The sequence below is a fragment of the Podarcis liolepis genome (assembly GCF_965112155.1).
Source record: "Podarcis liolepis genome assembly, chromosome: 7".
Classification (NCBI taxonomy): Eukaryota; Metazoa; Chordata; class Lepidosauria; order Squamata; family Lacertidae; genus Podarcis; species Podarcis liolepis.
Window position 1 is genome coordinate 3,724,138 of NC_139561.1, and position 25,167 is coordinate 3,749,304.

Sequence of the window (25,167 nt, forward strand, 5' to 3'; positions counted from 1 at the left end):
AACCTGAGGTACTATTTCTGGGTTAGCAGAGTTTGTAACCTGAAGCGTATGTAACCCAAGGTACTACTGTATTAGTTCGCCTGTTTTCCCAAGTGATGTGTAAAAATTTTCGGAGACACCATTGATGGAATCTTTTGAGGACGTAGAGATGGCGTTTATAAGTGGTCTACCTGTATGTTTCACAAGCATACAGTAAGGTTGGTAGTACAATAGCTTTGTAAACAAGCATTTTGGTTTCCCTGCGAATGTCCTGCTCCTCAAACACTGTGCACTTCAATCAGGAGAAAGCTGCACTCGCAGAGCTCAGGCAATGCTGGATTTCAGCATCAATGTTGGCCCTTGTGGAAAGATAACTGCCCAGGTAGGAGAAGTGATCAAGGTTTTCCAATGTTACACCATTGAGTTGGATTTGTGGCGCTGCACAAGAAAGGCCAGTGCAGTACGTCCCCGCCTGCCTGCTGTCCCACTTGTCTGGCCACTTCCAGCAGCAAGGGCTGGTGGACTGGCTGGCTGGGCTCCCTCAACCACTTGCTTGCTTACTCCAAGGCCACATCAGCTCCTGGCAACCAGCACCCCCTGGCCAGCCCCAGAGGCCCCTTTCGCCTGGGCAGCTTGTAGCCAGGGCTGCTGCAACAGTCACACAAGCCTTTGGGAGGCAGAAACAGGAGATGGCATCCAAGAAAGGAGGGAAGGAAAGAGGGACAGAGGCTGGTGTTGCCTGCGGCACCCCTGACTATCATTCAAGGCACCCCAGGGGGCCACAGCGCACTATTTGAAAACCACTGGTCTAAAGAAAGGCCGATAAGCCAAAAGCATCAAGGAGAAGAATTACCTTAGTGAGGGTCAATAGCAGAGAGGAAATAAAAATCTTAATACATACCCTCCAACATTTCTCTGATGAAAATAGGGATGTCCTAAGGAAAAGTGGGACATTCCAGGATTAAATAAAAAACTGAGACCGCTTCTGTAAATCCAGGAATGGCCCTAGAAAATAGGGACACTTGGAGGGTCTGTAAGGATAGGTCTGAGGAAGAGATATAATCCCTGGTGATTCCCTGGTGGCCCGCTGGAATGTGGAGTTAACCAGGGCTATTGACTGTTTGGCTCCGAAGCGCCCTCTCCGATTGCATGGAGCCCGGACAGCCCCGTGGTTTTCTACGGATCTGAGGGCAATGAAACAATCGTTGAGACGGCTAGAGCGCCGGTGGCGGATAACTCATTCCGAATCTGACCGGACACAGGTTAGAGCTCAACGTCGAGCCTACCAAGTGGCGATAGCGACGGCGAAGAAGAATTTCTTCACCGCCTCTATTGCATCTGCAGAAAACAGCAGCAGGAGACTTTTTCAGGTGGTTCACAATTTAGCGGAACCACCTGCAACATCGGGGCCCAGTACGGGCCACATGTTCTCCTGCAATGATTTTGCAAAGTTTTTTGCAGATAAAATCGCTCAGATTCGGGAAGAAGTAGACTCCACCGTGGGAGCAGGGCCGGGGCGGGAGAGTGCAAGAGTTCTGTCTGGTCAAGTTGCGTGGGATCAATTCCAATCTGTTACCTCCGAGGATGTGGACAGGCTGCTTGGACGAGTGAAACCAACCTGTCTCCTGGATCCTTGCCCATCCTGGCTAATAAAAGCAAGCCGGGAAGGGCTGGGCGATGGGCTTCGTGGGGTGGTGAATGCTTCCCTCCGTGAGGGAGCCTTCCCAGACCCGCTGAAAGAGGTGGTTATTAAACCGCTTCTTAAAAAACCATCTTTAGATGCGGCCACGATGGCCAACTATCGCCCAGTCTCAAATCTTCCATTCCTGGGCAAGGTGATTGAGCGAGCGGTTGCCAAACAACTCCAGGCACGCCTGGAAGAAGCGGACCATTTGGATCCCTTCCAGTCGGGATTCAGGCCTCATCATGGGACTGAAACTGCCTTGGTCGCACTGGTTGATGATCTCCGGCGGGCTAGGGACAAAGGTGAGAGCTGTTTCCTAGTTCTGCTGGATCTCTCAGCGGCGTTCGATACCATCGACCATAGCATCCTTCTGGACCGTCTTGAGGGGCTGGGAGCTGGGGGCACTGTTATACAGTGGTTCCGCTCCTTCCTCCTGGGCCGTGTTCAGAAAGTGGTGGTGGGGGATGAGTGTTCAGACCCCTGGGCTCTCACTTGTGGGGTGCCTCAGGGTTCTGTCCTCCCCCCCATGCTTTTCAACATCTACATGCGGCCGCTGGGAGAGATCATCAGGAGGTTTGGGCTGGGTGTTCATCAGTATGCGGATGATACCCAGCTCTACCTCTCTTTTAAATCAGAACCAGTGAAGGCGGTGAAGGTCCTGTGTGAGTGTCTGGAGGCGGTTGGAGGATGGATGGCGGCTAACAGATTGAGGTTGAATCCTGACAAGACAGAAGTACTGTTCTTGGGGGACAGAAGGCGGGCAGGTGTGGAGGATTCCCTGGTCCTGAATGGGGTAACTGTGCCCCTGAAGGACCAGGTGCGCAGCCTGGGAGTCATTTTGGACTCACAGCTGTCCATGGAGGCACAGGTCAAATCTGTGTCCAAGGCAGCTGTTTACCAGCTCCATCTGGTACGTAGGCTGAGACCCTATCTGCCTGCGGACTGTCTCGCCAGAGTGGTGCATGCTCTGGTTATCTCCCGCTTGGACTACTGCAATGCACTCTACGTGGGGCTACATTTGAAGGTGACTCGGAAACTACAACTAATCCAGAATGCGGCAGCTAGACTGGTGACTGGGAGCGGCCGCCGAGACCATATAACACCGGTCTTGAAAGACCTGCATTGGCTCCCAGTACGTTTCCGAGCACAATTCAAAGTGTTGGTGCTGACCTTTAAAGCCCTAAACGGCCTCGGTCCAGTATACCTGAAGGAGCGTCTCCACCCCCATCATTCTGCCCGGACGCTGAGGTCCAGCGCCGAGGGCCTTCTGGCGGTTCCCTCATTGCGAGAAGCAAAGCTACAGGGAACCAGGCAGAGGGCCTTCTCGGTAGTGGCGCCCGCCCTGTGGAACACCCTTCCAGCAGATGTCAAGGCGATAAACAACTACCTGACATTCAGGAGACATCTTAAGGCAGCCCTGTTCAGGGAAGTTTTTAACGTGTGATATTTTATTGTATTTTTGGTTTTTATGGAAGCCGCCCAGAGTGGCTGGGGAGGCCCAGCCAGATGGGCGGGGTATAAATAATAAATTATTATTATTATTATTATTATTATTATTATTATTATTATTATTATTATTATTATTATCCCTCCCAGCCCTGGACATTCTGAGCATCTGAATGGTGTTATTTGGTTGGCAAATTCATTGAGGCGACATGGAATTGAGCAGCAGGTCACCCCCAGGAGTCAAGTGGCGAGAGGGAGGAGCAGGGATATTTTAAGCCGCCCTTTCCTAACCTGGTGCCTTCCAGTTGTTTTGGACTCCAGCTCCTATCAGCCCCAGCCAGCAAAGCCCATGCAACACCACCAGTTCTTATTACCGTATTTTTCGCCCTATAGGACGCACCGGCCCATAGGACGCACCTAGTTTTCAGGGGGGGAAATCAAGGAAAAAAGTATGATTTCCCCCCCGCAGCTCTGGGAGCAGCGGACAGGCTGCACGCAGCCTGTGCGCTACTCCAAGACCTTCTCCCTGCTTTTGCGGGGGGGTGGCGGAATTCCCCCACCTCCCGCAAAAGCCCACAGGAGCCCCACGTGACTCCTGCGGGCTTTTCGACCAGGAGGGAGAAGGGACTGAAATGGCCAGTCAGTCCCTTCTCCCTCCTCGGGGAAAAGCCCCCAAGAGCCGCTTGCTCTTTAAAGGGTGTGCGGCTCCTGCAGGCTTTTCTAGGAGGTGGGGGAATCCCCCCCCCATAGAAAAGCCAGCAGAAGCCGCAGAGCCCCTTTAAAGAGCGCGCGGCTTTTGCCTGCTTTTGCGGGAGGTGGGGGAATTCCCCCATCTCCCGCAAAAGCCCAAAGGAGGGTTGGAGAGTAGCGGGAAGGCGTCGCGCACCTTCCTGCTGCCCCCCATCCTCTGGGGCTGGCGATGGGGGAAGCCCTGCTTTCCCCCACCGCCAGCCTCAAAGAGCAGACTCTCCTGGCTTCAGCGGAAGCAACGCGAAGCCTCCGGAGCGCAGGCTTCGGAGGCTTCGCGTTGCTATCGCTGAAGCCAAGGAGTCTGCATTCGCCCCTTAAGACGCACACACATTTCCCCTTCATTTTTGGAGGGGAAAAAGTGCCTCATAGGGCGAAAAATATGGTAGTTATATTGCACATCTGTAGCAAGTAAAGTGCATGTGCACAGCCTTCTGCTACATCTAGTGGGCATTTGGGGAGTTTGCAGCTTGGTCTGTTCCGGGATTCCTGCTGATGGGTCTCCTCGTCCCTGCACAGGGTCTCTATTATGCCTGCCCCTCCGCAAGAAACTACACTTAGAAAGGTATTCAAATTACAGTCAGAGCTGAACAACCCATTGCACATAACTGCACAATGCAATGAACATACTGAAATAATAACCATCATGTTTCCTTCAATAACCTTTTTGCTTCTGCCTCTCAGTCTCCAGCATTACAAAACAACAGAGGCAAAATAACAGGATTATATAAGCATTTAACAGGATCAAACTGTAACTAAGAAAAATTGACAACAAATTGTGCAGGTGTGACTTTCCCCAAAATTTGAGTGAAAATTGTGCCATGAAAAATGCAATATGGCCACCACTAAATAGTTGTTTTAATACATTTATTTGTTTTTAACAATTATATGCTATCTTTCAATAAAAGATTACAGAATACAGTATCTTACAAATAAAACAGTAAAATGCAAAGTGAAATAGATAGGAAAATACCAAATGAAATCAAAAGAGGCCATTTGACATGCTTGGGCACTGTGACAATCTCTGGTTTTCTGCCCAAATTATGCCTAGAGAATAAGGCGCATCCCTAACATGAAGGAAGTTTCAATTGAAGGCTGTCTGGCAGGGAAATGGAAGATCTTGATGACAGTTTGCAGCTGAGACAAACACTTCCCTCTGACCCCAGGGAGTGCCTAGCCTCCCTGTGGCTCCCGGCAGGTGTCAACCACCCATTACTGTGAAATGTGACATAAGGTCTGATTGGTCAATGGAGTGACAGCTGCCAGGCAAATGTACATGGGCAAGAACCTCGTGACAAGAGGACTGTAAGGTCAGACCTTTTCTTGGTGATAATAAGTAGCCACCCTAGAGTGAAGAGATAATTTAATGAGTAGGGCAGAGTTGTGGCATAGGTGATGGAGGGTCCTAAATCTGCCAGGCACCTTTGTAAATCCCATGTGTCTAAATATTATTAATAATATAATTATTTAATATTAAAAATGTGAGTGTTAGGCCTGTACTGATAACCTTGCTACAGTTATTATAAATAAATGCTCTCAAAATGTACTGCTTGGCATTTTTTTCTTGAATTAATCAAAGAGAGCCTTTATACCTTACTGAGGATCTCACCCACCCCAAATCGCTCCCCCAACATGCCAATTATTTTTTTCTCTTCTCACCTCTGCTCCAGCAACACCACATCCAGCAAGCATATACAAAATGCAAATTGCACCTGCTTTCAAATTTGCATGCTCTGGTGTGGTGCTACATCTCAGAACCAAGGAGGCGGAGTTGTCAGAAACCCCCATAAACCAAGGATCTGGACCAAATGGGGGTGGGGGTGAGGGACAGAGAAAAGAAAAATTATACATCCCAGTTCTGTCCAAAAGCTGATTTAGTATTAAATGTTTATTGCTAAGCAAAATTGGGCTTTCAAGCTCATTAATGTTTTAAAGGCAATCTCCGAGTCTATCATTTTATAGACTGGGAAGCCTTCTATTTTTGCGTTTCAACGTGTTCATTAAAATTTAACCACTGCGTTCTCTCACACTTTCGTCAACAAGAGAATCTGGAGCACCGTCAGTCAGGAGTCAGGATTCTGCATTCTGGTGTAAGCTAGATGTCCTGAATTGTATTGTGATTACAAGTCACTATCTATTTGGAGAAGCATCACTTATATGAAAGGGAAAATATTTATTGTAAAATTGAAGCTGACTCCTTTATGACTTGTTTCACCCATTTTTGGGCAAGTGGTTGCATGTACAGTCTAAGCACATGTACCCACACTGGAGGCATGACAAAGACATACATTTTAATAGTGGGGTTTTTTTTTACAGGAATGGATGAATCTGTCAAATTTGGTTTTTCTCAGTTTATCACATTTTTCCACTCTAAAGTTCAGCTTTCCACATCACTTTGTGGGGATTTTATTAAAGTTCTCATGAAAATTCACCTGCATTTTTAGTGCAAATTACTCCTAATATGCAAATGTTGACATTATTCTAGATTTTATTGCAGTTCTTAAATGAGTTTTAAAATGTTTTGTTTTGTCTTGTTATTGTTAGATTATAGGTACAGTGCCCTTTTTTTGGGAGGAAGGGCAGGGTAAAAATGTAGCCAATTAAATAAATAGATTTCTTAAAAATGTAAATGGAATTACAATGCATCTCATTATATTACATATGTAAACAACCAATAGTGGGACAGTCTCTGACCTGTGTGCCTCGCTTACTCCCAGAATATTTATATTCCACTTTCCAGGTCCGAAAGGAACACACAAATAGCAGATTGGAACAATCTATGAAAACAGAACAATAACAGAAAAATCCAGTAAGTAATGAAATGGTAAGGTTGTCTCCACACTGGCACTGTCTTATGGGTGGAAGAGAAGCCGGTTTAGGTTCCCACAATTAAAGAGGATTAAAGCGCTCTGTCTCCCTACCTAGTGCAACAAATCCACTTTAAAAACAAAACACACCAGACTTTCTGTGATTAGGAAAGAAATGCATTAAAAAGTGAAGGGTGAGCCAATGATCGACAGGAAGGTGTACAAGCAACCTGCAAGCAAGTCATGATGTGTACACATTGTCACATGACTTCCCTGCAAACAAATCAGAACACAAGTGCAATAAATGCCAGACATATGCTACATACATGGAAAGCACATGACTTTCCCCAAAGAATCCTGGGAGTTAGAGTATGTTAAAGGTTCTGTGAATTGTAGTTCCTTTAGGGGTGAACTACTGTTCCCAGGATTCTTTGGGGGGAAAGTCATGTGCTTTCCACCTATGGTGTGTATTTGCAGCCCAAGTCTAACTTCCAAGCAAATAAGGATGAATAAACAGGTGCTAAGAATTTAGTAGAATACCCATAAAATTAGTGATTTCACATTCGTGCCATGAAAAACGAGTAACTACAGATTACGTACAGAGATCTTCCTCATTTTTCATTCCGTGTTTTGATTTCTCTCCCAGCTGTGCCCTCTTTCAGCCATTAGAGGAAGCCAAAGAGCTACAGATGGAGTAACTGGAAAAGCAGCCGCCAGGTCTTTTAAGGTTGGTTCCAAAAATGGACGGCAAGGGAAATGGATTCTCTTTCCGTGCCACAGAAATAGCAAAGCAGTGAGGCAGAAACACACTATAGCAATCTAGTTTAATGTTCCAGAGCACAATGAGGAGGAACACCTAAACAACAACAGACCACGAAGTAGCAGGAAACTATCGGTGATTGGAGCCATTTGCAAGGCTAACGTGGCTGGTCTGACAACGGCCAGAGGATTTCAACAACACAAGTGTCAAATTAATTAGCACTTTAATAAACATTTCTTGGTGGCTCTGCATTAGCAGGCCCCACTGTGTGTGGATATCGTTTTCCTTCTCCCCGCACCCTCCGAGCTGCATTCTGAACCAGATAATAGATGCCAGTCTGCTGATGTAGCAGTGATAAGAACACGAGAAGAGCCAGGATTAGGCCCAAGGCTGCCCATCTAGATCAGCACCCTCTTCTCACAGTGGTCAGCCAGAGGTCTAAGTGGAACGCCCCACCCCCACCCCGCAGCCACATGTGAATCCTCGCAACTGGTGTCCTGAGGCAGGCTGCCTCCAACAGCGCCTAGAATGTGCACCAGCCCTGGCCAAAAATGATAAGTGTGTGGAGATTTTCTGCTGATTCTTAATTATCAATAGCAGAACTAAGACACAAATTTGGAAAATCTTGCTGTGAGCTTCCAGCTTTAGATGTACTACAGATCTCTTGATCTCTCTTTACATATGGGGAGGAGGAACGCAGCAATATTTCTCCTTTACACCTGCAGGCGAGGCAGTGGAAGTGCTGGACCAGTGTCTTACTTTGGACTGGATGAGAGCCAACAAACTGAAACTCAATCCAGATCAGACTAAGGCACTGTTAGTGGGTGGTTCCCAAGACCAGATGGATGGGAGATGGCCTGCTCTTGTTGGGGTTACACTTTCTCTGAAGGAGCAAGTATATAGTTTGGGGGTACTTCTGGATCCTTTACTGTTGCTTGAGGTTCAGGTGGCCTCAGTGGTGCAGAGTGCCTTCCATCAGCATTGGCTCATAGCTGTCAACTTACAGATTTGAAAATAAGGGACCAGCAGCCTTGAAAATAAGGGATCAGCAGCCAAAATAAGGGATTTCCCAAGCACAGGTATGTTCAACTTCTGAGCCCCTCCAAGCCAAAGGCAGAAAGCCCAGCCAGCAGCCGAACGAAGCCTCAAGCGGTGGTTCCCACAGTGCAGCAACCCGGCAAAGGGTATGCAGCAAGGAAAACCACCATCACCCCCCCCCCGCTGGGAAGCGCTGAGCAAAGGCGAGTCCCCAGGCAACGCAGCTGATTTGATCGGCACAAGGCATGCAAGCTCCACCCCCCAGTCGTTCTCAGACTCCTTATTGGGTGAGCAACACAGCCAAGCAGCACAGTTGGAGCCTCCCTCCTCTCTGGCCGGCAGGCAGGGAGGGAGAGGAGCTGCTTCCTTTGAAACCCGGGAAATTTAAGGGACATCATCAATAAGGGACAGCAGCGGGACACAGCGCTTTCCCGCCAAATAAGGGACGGTTGACAGCTATGCTTTGGCTGGTGGCCCCACTGGACAGGGATAGCCTAATTTCTATTGCCTATGCTCTGGTAACCTCTAGGTTAGATTACTGCAATGTGTTATATGTAGGGCTCCCTGTGAAGATGGTCTGCAAACTTTAGATGGTGCAGAATTTGGTGGCCAGATTGTACACTGGGACAAGAGGGTTTGAGCATATAATGCTGATCCTGGCCTGACCATACTGGCTGCCAACTAGCTTCAGAGTGCTGGTTTTTGACTTATAAAGCCTTAAATGGCTCAGGATCGCAATACTTCAAGGACCATATATCACTACATTACCTGACCCGGACCCTGCAATCATCATCAGAGGCCCTTCTTTATGTGTCTCCTCCATAAGAGATCCGGGAAGCAGCAACAGGAGAACAGGCCATGGCTCCCCTTTGTGGGATGCTCTCCCCAGGGCGGCTCGCCTGACACTTTCATTATACATCTTTAGGCACCAGGTGAAAATGTTTCTCTATAACCAGGCCTTTGGCTGATTAACGTTCTGTGTCCTTTTAAATGTGTTTGTGAGATGGGGTGTTATTAATTTGTTTTAGTTTTATTATGTATTTTGTGTTCTCATTTTGTATTTCTATGTTGTGAAACATTCTGTGACCTTTGGAGCAATGGCAGTACAGTGGTACCTCGGTTTTTGAACAGCTTTGTTCATGAACAACTTGGAACCTGAACACTGCAAAACTGGAAGCAGGTGTTCCGGTTTGCGAACTTTTTTTCGGAAGCCAAACGTGCTCCGTTTTGAGTCCCCCTGTGTTTCCTGTTGTGCTGCTAATTTGTGTCGTCCCGTCCCCCCCCCCCCCCGCATTGTAATTCAAGCCTTTTGTTTCTGATTGCAGTGTTCTAAGGTGATATTTGGAGCTTTTGTTTTTGCTATTTATTTTGCATTTTTTGTTTTGAGGCTTTTTCATTTAATTTGTTTTTGTGACTGTGTGGATCCCAGCTCAGCTACTGATTGATTGATTAATTGATTGTATGACTGCAGAAATGGATAAAAGCCCCCCCCCCCATCCAAACAATGACTATCATCAGTAAGAAAAATATTTAATTTTAATTTTCATCATCTACAATACTGTTTTATTTATTTTATGCTTTCATTTTATGGATCAATGGTCTCATTAGTAAAATTCATGTTAAATTGCTGCTTTAGGGCTTGTTTTTAAAAGTCTGGAACGGATTAATCCATTTTGCATTACTTTTTATGGGAAAGTGCGCCTTGGTTTTGGAATGCTTTGGCTTTGGAACACACTTCCAGAACGGATTAAGTTTGAGAACCAAGGTACTACTGTATATGAATTATTATTATTATTATTAGCCACTGATTTCATACCCTCTAACATTTCTCCAATGAAAATAGGGACATCCCATCTCATAATGATCATTTTACTATTTATATCCCACACATCTTACTGGATTTCCCCAGCAACTCTGGGCAGCTTCCAACATATATAAAAACATTAAAAAAACAAAACAAAAACCCTTCTCTATACAGGATTGCCTTAAGAGGGCTCAGGGGTCGGATAACTCCATACCCCCCAACATTTCTCCAATAAAAATAAGGGTATCTTAAGGGAAAGTGGGACATTCTAGGATCAAATCAGAAACCAGGACGGCTTCTCTAAATCAGGAACATCCCTGGAAAACAGGGACACCTTGAGGGCCTGTGATTTCAGGGCTCCCATATGGTAATAGCCAGAACACTGTTGCCAAAAGCATTGAATGAGACTCAATGCTTGGCAAAGATGGCTCCATCCATGATGAAACTGCCTGGGCAGGCACTCTGCCGGCGGCCTCCTTTCCGAAGAACCAGCAAGTCTGTGCTGGTCTTCAGGAATGCTGAAGTCTCACCTGCATTTTCTCACCCAGCTGCTGCACGACACTAATAGTTCCACTGCTAATAGGCAGCAGTGGAACTGGGCTATCCCACTTTGAATGTGGAAGAAACTTCTTTTATTTTTCTCACTTGCTTGGACTATCCAGCGATACACAAAGAAGGCTTGGGTAGAATCCTGGCCCCTAATTAAAAATATAACACCTATTTTCCTAAGGAAGGCACATTTTGAAGGTAAATTCTTCAAACAGGTTTGTCTAGTGAAACTGACTCTCCAGCTTCTAGCTCTCGAATAATTCTAGGTTAATTTATGAATTGGTGAAAATAATATTTGAAACATGCATGCATGAACAGCGCTGAGTCCACAATAAACTGCTGCGCTGAGGTTCCCTGGCTCTGCTCGTTGTCTCAGCAAGTTTAATGGTTGTCTTTTCATACACAGGGCTCCTCCCGACAACCTGATATGCAGCGCTCCGATTTGCTTGCACAAAGTTAGGTTGGGTGAGTCTTTACTGAGCATTCATTCCATTCTGTTTGCAGGAAGGCTACAGGTATATGAAAATAAGCATTCATCCTTAGTCCATCCTGATTTGCTTGCAGGTTGCTTATATGTCTTTTTCATCACACCTGCACCATATATTTAAAGCACTTTTATATGAGTTCAACAGTCATGGCTCTCCCCGGGAATCATGGGAACTGTAGTTCATTAAGGGTGCTGACCTCTCAAACCCACAGCAAACTACAGTTTCCATGATTCCCTGTGACTGTATAGTGTGGATGTGATCCATTAAGCATTCCTCCATCCCTCCCTTTTCAGTGCATTTCCTTGTCAGTTTCCTAACTGCAGAAAGTTGTTTTTGTTTATTTAGGGATTTGTTCCACTAGGGTGACAGAGCACTGTAATCCACAAACCTAAATTTCTGGTATGCACTTAAATCCCTCCTGCAAGCTGCTAGCAGCCTGGAAGCTCCCCCCCCCCCCCTGAAAAGATAACCATTAAACTTGCTGAGACAATGAGCAGAGCCAGGGCACCATAACACAGCAGTTTATTGTGGACTCAGTGCTGTTCATGCATGCATGTTTCAAATATTATTTTCACCAATTCATAGATCAACCTGGAATTATTAGAGAGCCAGAAGCTGGAGAGTCAGTTTCACCAGACAAACCTGCTTGAAATGTTTGAATATACCTTCAAAATGTGCCTTCCTTAGGAAAACAGGTGTTATATTCTTAATTAGGGGCAGGATGCAGCTACCTCCCTCTACAGTTGTGGCAACCAAGGGCATGTGGCCAGCTGACTCAGTGCAGTGGGTGAACAATCATAAGGTTTGGGGATAAGTCAATGAATGTCTCCTGGGAAAAGCTCCTCATTTCCTTCCCCTCCACCCAGCGCAGCAGCCGCACCCTGCCCCATCCCACTAGCTGGGAAGCAGCGAGAAGCTCAGGCTGCAGCGAGGATCAAACTCGTCTGGCAGGTTTGGGGTTGTTGCTAGCTCCCCCCCCCCCGCCTTTCAGCTGCAGACAGAGATGATCAGCTGAAGAGGGAGCAGTGGCCATGCCTCCCTTCCTTCATGCCCTCTGCTTTGCAAGCAGGGCTTGGGAGCACTGACTGACGGCAAGAAAAGAGGCTTCTCCCCTTGCTGGTCCAAGGGAAGAAGAGAGAGTCACTGGGGAGGATCAATCCCCTCCCATAGCACTGGATGCTACCATCCACCTCTCTACTGCCATATTCCTGGGGCTTAGACCCATCTCTGAGCCAATGCAGGACGCAGCACTTTCAGGAGGCACCCGGGGCTTTGGGATGCCATGTCCGCTGCTCCTGCTTCTGGCCTTTGCTGTCATTCTCCTGGATCCTGTCCACTCTCAGCAATGCTCATTGGGAAGCCCTTCGCCCATCCTCCAGTTTGCTGATGTGGGTGCTGAGCAGCGGATTCCTGCCCACCATCGAGTTCCTGGATCTATGGATCACCTCTACGCCCTTGTCCACGGCTACCTTGAAGTTGTTCAGCAGAACGCTTTCCCGACAGGTAAGGAAGCCGACTTCTCCCAGCCGTGGGAGCCGGGTGCAGTTGCCAACGGAGCAAGAAACAAACGAGAACAAGCTGTAGCCTGACCAGGCCTTGTACCTTCAAGAGTAGCTTGATGTGCAAGAATCAGCAGATAAAACATGAGGGTGAAGCATTTGTCACCTGCTCAGATCTGCTGGCTGGGCTAGTTCTAAATCCACAGGAGAAGGAACTGGCTAAAAGAAAAGGAAAAAGCAACCAGAGAGCCAAGGCAACAGAAAGGCCTTGAGACCTTTGAGAAAAATGTGGGACCCAAGGAAAGACACACGTTAAAGAAACCCCAGGCATTACTGCCGCTGAAGGCTCTTAACAGCAGCGTCATTCTTCTCTGCTGGGGTGGCTAAAATGCAACACACACACACACACCAGTTGTAGGTGCCTATCCAGCAAATTCAGGTTGTGTAATTAAAGTGGATTTGGCACTCTTGTGCAGCAAATCTGCGTCTTCAAAAAATGCAACTTTTTGCAGTAAGGAAAGTGACAAGAAAGTGCACTGAAAGTGTGGGATAACAATTGATGTGACATTGTATAACTTCCCTGTAAACAAATCAAAATGTATGCTCGATAAAGAGGTCATCTGGAAGTGTCCTGAGGGTCCCTGCAGCCTGATCCACCATGTAGCAACTTCTGTGGGTGTTTCCCGTCTTTCCCCTCATCAAAACCCACCAGCACACCTAGTCTGTTCTGTACCTTAGGCAGACCCCAGCCTCCTAGGAATCTGGCAGGGTGTTCATCTGGCAGAGGCGGATTCAGAGGGCGCTAAAGGGGGTGCTGCAAACATGACTTAGAATGGAAGGCAAGAGGCAAATCAGTTCCTTCCACATGGCCAACAAACACATTTTGATACTCGTATTCAACATTGCTCCTGACAGAAACATACAGTAATTGTTCTAACTATACAATTTCTTTTAAATTGCATCCTCACTTTCCCCCTAAATCCCTTCTGGTTCAGCATCCATTTCTCACAGTGATTGATTGATTGTACTTCTATGTCACATTTCATTCAAATGAATCTCAAAGTGTCTTTCAAGCAATGAAAAACAATCACATAATCAAACATACTAGAACATCACAAATACAGCATAAATCATATAAAATAATTAACAAATCATCAATAAAACAATTACAAACTATAAAACACTATTTACAAAACAGAAGTTACAAAGTAAGTTTTTTACAGCAAAAGCCACTTTACAGTGGTACCTCGGGTTACATACGCTTCTGGTTACATACGCTTCAGGTTACAGACTCCACTAACCCAGAAATAGTGCTTCAGGTTAAGCACTTTGCTTCAGGATAAGAACAGAAATTGGGCTCCGGTGGCGTGGCAGCAGCAGGAGGCCCCATTAGCTAAAGTGGTGCTTCAGATTAAGAACAGTTTTAGGTTAAGAGTGGGCCTCCAGAACGAATTAAGTACTTAACCTGAGGTACTACTGTATATGATTAACAAATCAGTATGGTGGCCAAACAGATGTTTCTTCTGGGAAGCTCATAAGCAGAACCCGAGTGCAACACCAGCAGTCTCCCCAACTGTATTCAGGGGCACATTACCTCTGACAGTGGATTTAGGATAGAATGGGATAGGACTGCAATGCAGGTATTTCTCATAGGAGGAGGACTGGGGTGCCTGAATGTCAGCTGTTTGGATTCAAGGCATATGTGGCAAAGCAGAGGAGGGAGTCCACCAACGTCTCTCATATTACAGTTGAAAAGTGATGGGTCCCTTGGGGTTGTCCCCCCCGCTGGCCATTTGCGCATCGGCAAAAAGGAGGAAATGAATCACCAAAGTAGGGGGCACTGATTTGCATAAATTGCATGGAATAGATGCAAATTTAGAAATTATTAATTTAAATTAAAATATGAGACATCTGACCCAGGCCAGGAAGATTGTGACCAGATTATCAGTGTAAAGGGACACATGACCATTCTCTCTACCTGGATTCCTTTTAATAAATCAACTTGTCTGGGCAAGTAGCAAAGCTTTGTTTGTTCCACAGACGGAAGTTGACTGGGAGTTGACTGCAAACTTGTACCAGCTGACTGGGAGTTGAGTGGGAACAGGACTGAAGGTGGGATGTGACAAGGTGCCGCTCCTGTCCACGGGTAGCCAGCATGGTGCTGCCCAGATGCTGTGAACTTAGCGATGGACAAATATGTACATTTCAGTTTCTCTCCCAGTTCTCCACATTTCCACATTAGTTTGTGAATTTTTTTTTTGTCCTCATGAAAATTCACCAACATTTTAGTGTGAATTTTTCCAGTTCCCCCCTTTTCTATGCAATTTTGCCTTTTCTACACATTTTCATGGTGCAGTTTCCACCAATGGAGCACATTCTTGTATGTCATCTTCACTAACTTTTGCAGTTTTCTGGACGCTTTCCTCTTTCTTTGTACACATTACTTGGCTGGAAAACTGCACTGCCGGATTCAGAAAAGTGCATTTCATAGGATGGCTGTGTTTTCGATTGGTGTATTGTTTCAGAAAGTGCTGATTAGGTTGATTCACCATTAAATGCTAGGTGAGCTGGATTTCTCTTCCTTCTCTATGTAAACCACAACTCGCATAAACCTGGCCACTGTTGACAGGTTATGGAAGCTGTAATTCCCAGTGCCTGGATACACCATATTGACTACCCCTGACTTAGGCCCTCTGAGGTCCTGGTTCTCATGGCCAAAGTACGTGAGAAGAAGGTGATGCACAACCAGATTGCCCTTTTCCTTTCTTTGCAGCTATGGTGAGCAGCTGCCAGGTTGCTTAGGCAACACTGAGGGGTTAACCTCCTCTCCGAAACTATTTTTCAGAACTAACTGCCCTCCCCTACATATTAAGGTAGATGCTAACACCCTAGTGGGTGTGGGGAATTGAGGCATACAGAGATGAGTTGCACCACTTAGGACTGTGGGCCAGGGGTAGCTAATGTGCAGCCCCTCACCTCAGATGTTGTTGGTCTATGACGCCCATCATCCACAGGCCACTGGCCATCTTGGCTTGGGCTCAAGGTTGGATTTAGGTTTGATGAGGCCCTAAGCTACTGAAAGTAATGGGGTCCTTTATATGTCCAGCTGTCCTTTGTCAACAACAAATTGTCACTTTTTTGTGTTGAATATATGCTATGTGGTAATTTATGGACTTAATAGGTATCTAAAACCATTTTTAAAAATCTTATATTTTGGAAATGTACGTCCAGTTTCTTTTCCTTTAAATTATTTTTTTGGGGGGGGCCAAGAGAGTGGGGCCCTAAGCTATAGCTTGTTAAGCTTGTACGGGAATCCGCCACGGCTCGGGGTGCTGAGAGCTGCAGTGAAGAACGTGTGAAGGGCAGCACAATGGTTACTCCTGCTATAGGTGAATGCTCTTGTGACCGACTGCTCCTCCATATGAAAGTGTTCCTCTCATCCTGCACCTAGAAAGATGGGTAGGCTAGATCCTGACATGCTAGTTTTCTATATGAATGGTCCTTGTATGGAGGAACAATCCCTCATGAAACCAATGCAGTCACTGCTTGGGAGACAGGACTGCAAACTTGTACCTACTTGCCGGCATTCAGGAACTTACTTATGAGTAGACATGTTTAAGCTTGAACTGTTGAGCTCTAGTCCTATTGAACTCTGTACAAATTACTTCTAAGTAAATATTATCAGGATTGTAGTGTGTGAGTGCAATTATATGCACACTTCCTTGTGAGTAAGCCTCATAGAACTTAGTGAGACATTTTGCAAGTAAACATGTACAGGATCCATCTGTGAACGGATCAACAGCCTCTGTTGACAGAGTTGCGGTCTACATTTCCATGTCATTTCCATGCAAAAAGAGAGAGGCTCTAATAACCAAAGGGAACAAGCCCTTTTCTCAAAGTGTGTATAATAAAAAGACAAATAATAGGTACCAAAAATTAACCATAGTCACAGGAAGCTCCTCAGTGATTATGCTAATAAAAGAAAAAACAACAATTCGCTCCATTGATCTTGTGAATGGTTGGGCTTCCCATTGTTTGTCAAGTTTAAAGATGGCAACTCTTAACCGTGAGAGAGTGGCCTGACAGGTTGACTGTATTCATGTTTCTTTTGGAATAAGGTATAGAATGCCAAAATAATTTTTCAAAGAGAAGAAAGGTCAATGAAGTGGCTTGTCAGTTCTGTAGGAACCGTGGTTGCCTTGATACTGTTCCGCGTTTCTGGGGAGACATTTGAAAGGCTAGATAAACACACTCCTACCGTTGCGATGGAAGGAAGGTATAATTAGTGTTAAGAATTTTATTTTTAAAGATTTTTATTTTAAAAAAATCAGGGTTTTAGAAGTACACAAAACTGGTGCTGAACTGGATTTTCCCTTTACGAAGAGAAGCACAGGCCGTGGGCAAAGGTGTTGAGGGGTGGGTTGCTATGGCAATGTTTGAATATTCTGCAACTAATGTGTCTTATTCCACAGAGTTGCTGAGGGATGCCCTAAATGACCCACCGTCTGCTAATACTTCACAGGTAAGGAAAAACTGAGGAGGGAAATCCACTTAGGGAGAGGAAGTCCACCATTTTGTGAGCTCGGAGTCCATGTTGGATACCACAGTTTAGTTTCTTAGGTATTTTCTTCTTTATATGCCCACCTACAGTTCTGAGGCTTATGCACACATGGCTTCCACAAGAACGTTTTCTGAGACATGGGCTCAAGTGGAGGTATAGCTGGGGAACGATGTTTGGAGGCTCCGTAGACAGTTGAAAGAGATCTGACATTAGCAGATATTTAAGAAACAGCGAGGACTTGGAGTTGGTGGGCAGTAAACCTGAGGATGTTGCTAAGAGAAGATTATAACAGAAGACATGGGAGTCCTTCCCATCTCAACTCGTCTAGGGTTGCCATATTCCAGGGGTCAAAAACCCGGACCCCCACCATCAGGGCACCCCCCACCTCTCTTACCTTTGCTGTCTTCGGCCTCCGGCTCATGATGGGAGGCTGAGCTGCCCCAGGACGGTCACACAAGGCCTGGCAGCAGCCAGGAACAACACCAAGCCTGGCACGACCCCCAGCAGGCCGCTCCAGGCCACCCGATGCCTGCTCCCTGTTCCGGGGCACAGTGCCTTCTGAGCATGCACAAAACAAAAACATAAACATAAAAAGCAACCCACCCCTCAAACCTGGACATTTAATTCAAAATGCAAAAATCCACCCAGATGGGGGGGGGGCTGCCCCCCCGGACATGTCTGGGAAATTCCAGACTTTTGGCAGCCCTGAACTAATTCCTTTCTAGGTAGACCTCCTCAAGTGCCACCCTCTTACCCAGGGGTCTGATGAAGTGGGCTGTATCCCACAAAAGCTAATACCAAGGCTCTTTCTTGGTTTTGCTGCAAAAAAGCTATCATGGCTGACTACTCTGGAAATCTCGTCTCCTTGGTTCCCCATTGATAACATGACATTCCAGCATACAAGGAGTCCACATGTCCCCTCCACCTAATCCTTCTTAACAATGGACATTTTTCAATTACAATGAGAATCATAACTAAGGCTACATTCACACCATACATCTAAAGCACTGTAATACCACTTTAAACTACTCCCGGTGAACTCTGGGAGCTGTAGTTCCTTAGGGGTGCTGAGACTTTTTAGGAGACCCCCATTACTTTCACACACCTAGAATTCCCAGAGTTCCATAGGAAGAGAGATTGATTGTTAAACCACTGTGGGAATTGTAGCTGTGGGATGGGACTTGGGGGTCTCCCAACCACTTGCAGCACCCTTAACTGACTACAGCTCCCAGAACTCTTTGGGAAAAGCCACGACTGTTTAAAGTGATATGATAGTGCTTTAAATGTGTGGTGTGAATATGGCCTCAGGGATCACAGAAGCCAAGCAGAGTGGTGGTGGTAAGAGAGACCAGCGATCATTCTCTGAAGGACTCTTGCTTTCTTCTCCAGATTCTCCAGTATCAAACAGGATACATCATCTGTGCCACAATTGCTGTCATCTATTTTGTGGCGGTGCCCATGACCGGGTTGTGCCTCTGCTGCTGCCGGAAGCACAGACGCTGTGGCGGGCGGATCAAGGCATACCGCCGCTCCCTCCTCTGCCAGCGCAACCTCCTCATGTTCTGCCTGCTCCTGACCACACTTGTCATCCTGTAAGTGAGGACCTGAGCTAGTCCATGACATCCGTGCAATAGCAGCGGCGGTGGGGGTAGGGGTGAGGTGGGCTGCTTGTAGGACTGACAGTTACATGGAGCGGGAAGGAGATGAAACTTTCTGGGGAGGATGTAAGGCTTGTCATTGAACACCTGCATTGGCTTTCCCATTTCCTACCAGGCATATCTAGAGGTTCTGGGTGGTGGTGGTGGTTGTTTTACCTACATAGCTTTAAATAAGGAATTAGGCCTTCCTGATTGTGTTGGGCTTCCATCAGCACCAGCCAGCATGGCCAATGGTCAGGGCCAGGGAAGATGGGAGTTAGAGTCCCAAACTACGTAACTCTTGCCCACCAGTGTCTAAGAGCACAGGAGCATAAGAAGGACAAGAACTGGCCTGAATCAGACCAGTGGCCCATCTGGTCCACCACCTTTTTGTCTCCTCCTCCTTCCAGTTCTGTCCCACCTTTCCTTTGAGGAGCTCCTGGTGGTGTACAGAGTTCTTCCCTGCTCCCCATTTTATCCTCCCAACAACCCTCTAGCTTGAGAGACAGTGACTGGCCCAAGGTCACTCACTCACTGGGCTTCCTGGTTAACCAAACTCATTTGGCTATTTAACTCGCCTTGAAGCTTCGCAGATGGGGCTCCCTATAACCCACAGAGCACCATTCCTATAAGCCCCATTCCTTCTTCCCTTCCTTCCTTTCACAAACCACTTTCCCCAGGTTTCTGTGCATCCTGATTTGTTGTGGACAAGTTATGCCAGCACGGTCAGTGGTTCAAGATGTTTGTAGGCAGATTAGTGTTCCTTGTGCTTCATGTTAATTTAGCATTTTGGCCTTCAGCTAGTGAGTCAGGACTCTCAAGTGGACGATGCTGCAACTTCATGTGGATTTTAGAGCCAGCACCACCCTCTCTTTTTTGTTGTGTAGGCTTTATTTTTAAAGGAGAAAAGATGTGTGGAATGGAGAAAGAAAAGACTAATGAGAAAACTAAAGCGCAAATGAGAAAGAAATGTCAGATCTGTCAAGCAGAGAATTGTCCCATATTGCAGGCTGGGGTTGGAGATGGTCCAAAGTCTGAGAAGGTGAAAGGCAGGCTTGGACCAACTGAGCTCTGTGGTGCAGTGGTTAGAATGTTGGACTGGGGAGATCAGAGTTCAAATCCCCACTTGGCCATGAAGCTCATCAAGGGACCTTGAGCGAGTCAGTATAACCTACCCCACAGGGCTGTTACGATGCTAAAACAGGAGGTAACCATGTTTGCCACCATGAGTTCCTTGGAGGAAAGGGAGGGAAGTAAGTCAGTAACCCTGGAAGTACAGAATGCTGACATGACATGAAAACTACTACAGGTCCATCACCTGATGGCTGCAAATCAATGTGTGAATGAGCAATCACTCTGCCTGATAGTATTTCCACTCTACTATGTATGCATACATGGATACAGTTCCCACATATTCAATTGCTTGCCAGTCATCCAGTATTCAGTAACCAAAACAAGAGACGTGCCTAGTCAGACAGAGGAGATCACTATTTATACTATGCTTGTACCACTTTTCTTGCAGAGGTGGTGTTATCTGTGCTTTTGCTGCCAATCAGAAGGTGAAAGAAGAGTTGGAGCCTGGTACCCGGGATGCACTAAACACCCTGCAGGTTTTGAGGCACCACATGAACTGGGTCCCCCGAGTAAGTTGGCAACACCTCTTGTCTCTTTCTCTGCCCATCCGCCTTTGCTATGAGTCATTATTGCCAGGGAATTTTGTCTCTTTACTACTAAGATGTCCAGGTATAGAATCATGGGTATAGAATCATGACTGGAAAGTTGGACCTATGTGGTGCTCTCGGGCATAAGTGCCTCTAGGTTGCTTTACAAGACTCATGTTACTTGTTTCCAAGAAGGTCTCTGCTCAAAGTATTGGGTGCTGAGGCCCAGGGAAGTGGTTTTCCAGCCCAGTGGGTGTGGGACAGGGCAGAGATGAGTCAGGATGAAGGCGAAATTGTGAGGCAGGCAGATCAGGATCAGAAATGTTGGGAGGCTGGTGGTTCAGTGCACTGAGCTGTTCTTAGGGATGGGGGGTGGAGTTTGATTCAGTTCACATTTTAATGTGAAACCGTCTTAATTCAAACTACCCCAAACAACACACAAATTGAAACACACCCATACTTCAAAATTTACACACTTCTGAATTTTGCAATGCAGTTCTCTTACCAAAAATGTCTATATTAGGGAAATGTGTGAATAAATTCTTTTAAAAATGCAGATTGATGTGGAAATATGGCAGACTGAAATTAAGATAGCAAAATATGAGAAACTGAGCAAAACTGCTCTCTGTGAGAACAGCAGGTGATCACTGTGGGCAGACCCACACCATACATTTAAATCACACGAATCACCCCAAAACAGAATCCTGGGAATTGTAGCTTGTTATAGGTACTGAGGGGACGCGGGTGGCACTGTGGGTAAAACCTCAGCGCCTAGGACTTGCCGATCGTATGGTCGGCGGTTCAAATCCCCGCGGCGGGGTGAGCTCCTGTCGTGCGGTCCCAGCTCCTGCCCACCTAGCAGTTCAAAAGCACTCTTAAGTGCAAGTAAATAAATAGGTACCGCTTTATAGCGGGAAGGTAAACGGCGTTTCCGTGTGCTGCGCTGGTGCTGGCTTGCCAGAGCAGCTTCGTCACGCTGGCCATGTGACCCGGAAGTGTCTCCGGACAGCGCTGGCCCCCGGCCTCTTAAGCGAGATGGGCGCGCAACCCCAGAGTCGGTCACGACTGGCCCATACGGGCAGGGGTACCTTTACCTTATAGGTACTGAGAAATGTAGACCTGTGAAGGATAAATTCCCACAATTCTTTGGGGGAAGCTATGTGCTTGAAATTTGCATTTAGTGTGTTTTTAATGTATGTTTTGGAGCTGCCTTAAGATTAGAATTCCAATCTGCCATGGTGAAGATGGATATTTCATGGCACCTGAGTGTGTCAGCCACTGGTTCAGATGCAGAGACGTCCTCCCCCCGTCCCGTCCCCCCACTGGCTGCTTCTGCTCTGAGAAAGTGGAAGGACAAGGCAGCCTCTGCATAAGATAGGTTGGCTTGCTGGCCACCATTGCGCCTGGCAGCTGCCGCAGCAGCAGTAAGGCTCCTTAACTGCTTGTGTGCTAATGCGAGCTGGCAAGCGAGTGTCCTTGGAGACACAAATCCAGGGCACTCTGAATGTGCCACTGCCTTCTTCAGCAGCTGGCAGTGGCACGTCCCCTTTGCAACCCCAGAGCAGAGAAAAGGCTGAGAAAACTGCTCTGCAGCCTGCGAGAGATATCTGTGGCGCCATGGGGTGGTCCAAAGGGTGACGAGGGGTTGCTGAGCAGTGGGGCAAGCTGCAGAGGAACAGCTTCATTAACCAGAAGTGGGTGATTTGGGAGTGGCATGGTGGGGGAAGATTTAGTTGGCTGGGAGTCATTTTAATTTGCTCTTCATACACAGCATTAAATCTTAATGGGCATTTTATTGTTTCACCCTGTTATTGGGAGTTTTAAAAAGATGTTACTTCCCTGACTGGGAGGAGCTGAACTAGAAATCGGATAAGCCTGCACCAAACATTTTCCACTTAGATGCCACAAACCTGCAAGCTTTCCATGGTGTCATTTAAATCTGGCACCTACCACATAGCAGGACAGAGAAAATGTGTATTTTTTAGGATGGCGTAAACAACAAAATGCTTCTAGTTCAGCCTTGCCCAATATGATGCCCTCCAAATGTTTTGGACTCCAACTCCCATGAGTCCCAGCTAGCCTACCTTGAGCTGACTGGGGCTGATGGGAATTGGGGACCAAAACATTTGGAGGGCATCCTATTGGGCAATGACCCAGTCCACAACAGAAAGAAGTGCAGAGAGGAGAAACTTGAGCTCCAAAGTGTGCGAAAACTAAGAGGGTTTTGTTACAACTTAACAGGATAGGATCTTTCCTTCGGAGCAATCTTAAACTTTAAAACTCTGTAGAATAACTGAAACAGCTTGAACAAATATCCCTGCCTATCCTGAAGAAGGAAGCTGTGCCCCTAAAGCGGTGAACTATAATAATTCCTTTTGGTGGGCACTTATGTATGAAAATATGCTTGTCCTTTTTGCATACGTGCTGGTTTCTATGCCTTTCTCCTTCAGTCAGTCCCACCCTCTGTTGCTTTGAGGAGAAATTACACTGGAAGCAGTAATCACAGATTTCCCACGTAATGACCAGTTAGTTCTCAGATGCATGAATATGACAAAGACATCTTTCTCTGTGAAAGCTGCTGCCATGATTGATCTGTTAGTCTTTAAGGCGCTGCAGGATTCTTTGTCATTAAGGAGGGGGTCCCATCAGTCAGCCTACGTAAGGCTAAACAAAATACGATGTGGCAAATCCACAGTCAGGAGCCCCTACAGTCCCCACCACTTCCACATGCAAAACAACAACTTTGCCTCCAGACTATTTTGCAAGTGCAATTCAAGCACATAACAGAACTTTAAGTGGCGGCTAAATGTACAGAAGAGTGTGGGATGGACAAATAATTAACCATAAGGCAAGCTAAAGATGGAGGAGAAATTTAATTCAGTTTGTACTTAAAGGCAAACATCTAATTCATACTTTCTGAAGCAATAACTTCTCTGAATTTCGCAGTGCAGTTCTCCAGCCAAGTAATATGTTCAAAAGGGCATATTGGGGGGGGGGGGTGCATAAAAATGCATGTATCTGTGAAAACAACATACAAAAATACATTGTGTTAGGGAAATTTGCATTGCAAACATGTGCATATTAGGCAAAATTGCACTGCAAAAATGTGTATATTAAGCAAAACTGCATGAATTTTCATGACGACTAAGAAAAAGATCACATACTGATGTGCAAATGTGGAGAACTGAACTTAACATTGGAAAGATGAGAAATTGACATATTCACTCATCCCGACCACAAGCAAATCAACATGAATGCTCCTTGTCATATGACCTCTCTGCAAATAATTCAGAACAAATGGTCAATAAAGATTGAGCATAGTTTCACCTGGGACCTTCTTCATGCAAATCATGCTCTATTTTATTTGTTTCTTTGTTTAATTTGTATAGCACCCTTCATCTGACGATCACAGGGCAGTTTACAATATAAAAACACAAAAATATATAGCATAGTATCAAACAAAAGCACCCCCTCCCCACAGTTTAAAATGCCATAGAGAAGAGGAATGTTTTTGCTTGGCTCCTAAAGATATGTAACGAAGGCAGCAGCAACCTCCCTGGGCACAGCATTCTCCAAGCAAGGAGCCACCACGGAAAAGGCCTGCTCTTGTGTTTCCACCCTCTGGGCCTCTCATGGGGGAGGCACATGAAGAAGGGCCTCAACCTTTCCCCATCAAGTGACTTGATAAATGCAAAGAAAATTATCAAAGCCACATTCTTGTATAACTATCCTGGGGAGCAGTGGTGAACTTAAGATACTCCCAGACAGTGCAACGCAACTGGGTTTGTGTGAGCACACATTGTTTTTCTCAAAGAACAAATTCTGCATGAATTTCAGCTACTGGAACCACAAACACACACTACTGCCTACAAATAACAAAACAAAATAAAAATCTATCCCACTTGACAGATTGAAAATGGACTGTGGCCAATTTCATTATCAAGTCGAAAAGTCAGCATGCCTGTTGTATTTCTTGACATTCTCATTCTGCCAAGGTTCTGACTTCCACAAAGACATTGGGAATTTTCCCGTGAATACAGCCAGCTCTCTGCCTCCTTTCTAGCTGTCCCTTCGCCCTCTGGGTTGAGTTTTGAAGTCACAGAAGCATTTTTTTTTTTAAAAAAAAATATTTTATTAAGGATTTTCTTGTTTTACAAAAGTGTAGTGCCTCGTTTTTGGTTTGTTTTTTTCATGTAACATTTTTACAAATCCATTTCATTTGTTGAGGCATTGGGGGGGGGAGAAAAAAGAAAGAGAGAAGAAAAGGGGGGGTGGAGAGAGGGAAGATGGATGGGGGTGGGGTCGGGTGGCGGTGTTTCTATTATGTTTAATGTGTGTAGAGTTTGGTGTCAGCGTTGTTTGTGTTGTTCACTTGTGTTCCTTTGGTGGTGAGAGAGGTTGAGGTTGGCCTAGGGTGTGATTGTTTGCTTGTGATTGGCTGTGGTGATCTTTGTTTTCGTGTGTGAGTGGGGTGGGTGGGTGTTTTGGATCAGGTTAGCCATATTGA

The 25,167-nt window shown here is 46.1% G+C and overlaps 1 protein-coding gene across 1 annotated transcript in view; it reads left to right on the plus strand.

Moving 5' to 3' along the window:
- The first annotated feature begins 12,226 nt into the window (after nucleotides 1-12,226).
- The window catches only part of PROM2 (prominin 2), a 47,344-nt gene continuing 34,403 nt past the window's right edge, over nucleotides 12,227-25,167 (plus strand). The window contains exons 1-4 of the mRNA XM_083514195.1: nucleotides 12,227-12,805; nucleotides 17,274-17,323; nucleotides 18,752-18,954; nucleotides 20,522-20,642. Coding sequence (XP_083370321.1) covers nucleotides 12,538-12,805; nucleotides 17,274-17,323; nucleotides 18,752-18,954; nucleotides 20,522-20,642 — 642 coding nt within the window. The 5' untranslated portion in view covers nucleotides 12,227-12,537. The remainder of the gene's footprint in view (nucleotides 12,806-17,273; nucleotides 17,324-18,751; nucleotides 18,955-20,521; nucleotides 20,643-25,167) is intronic.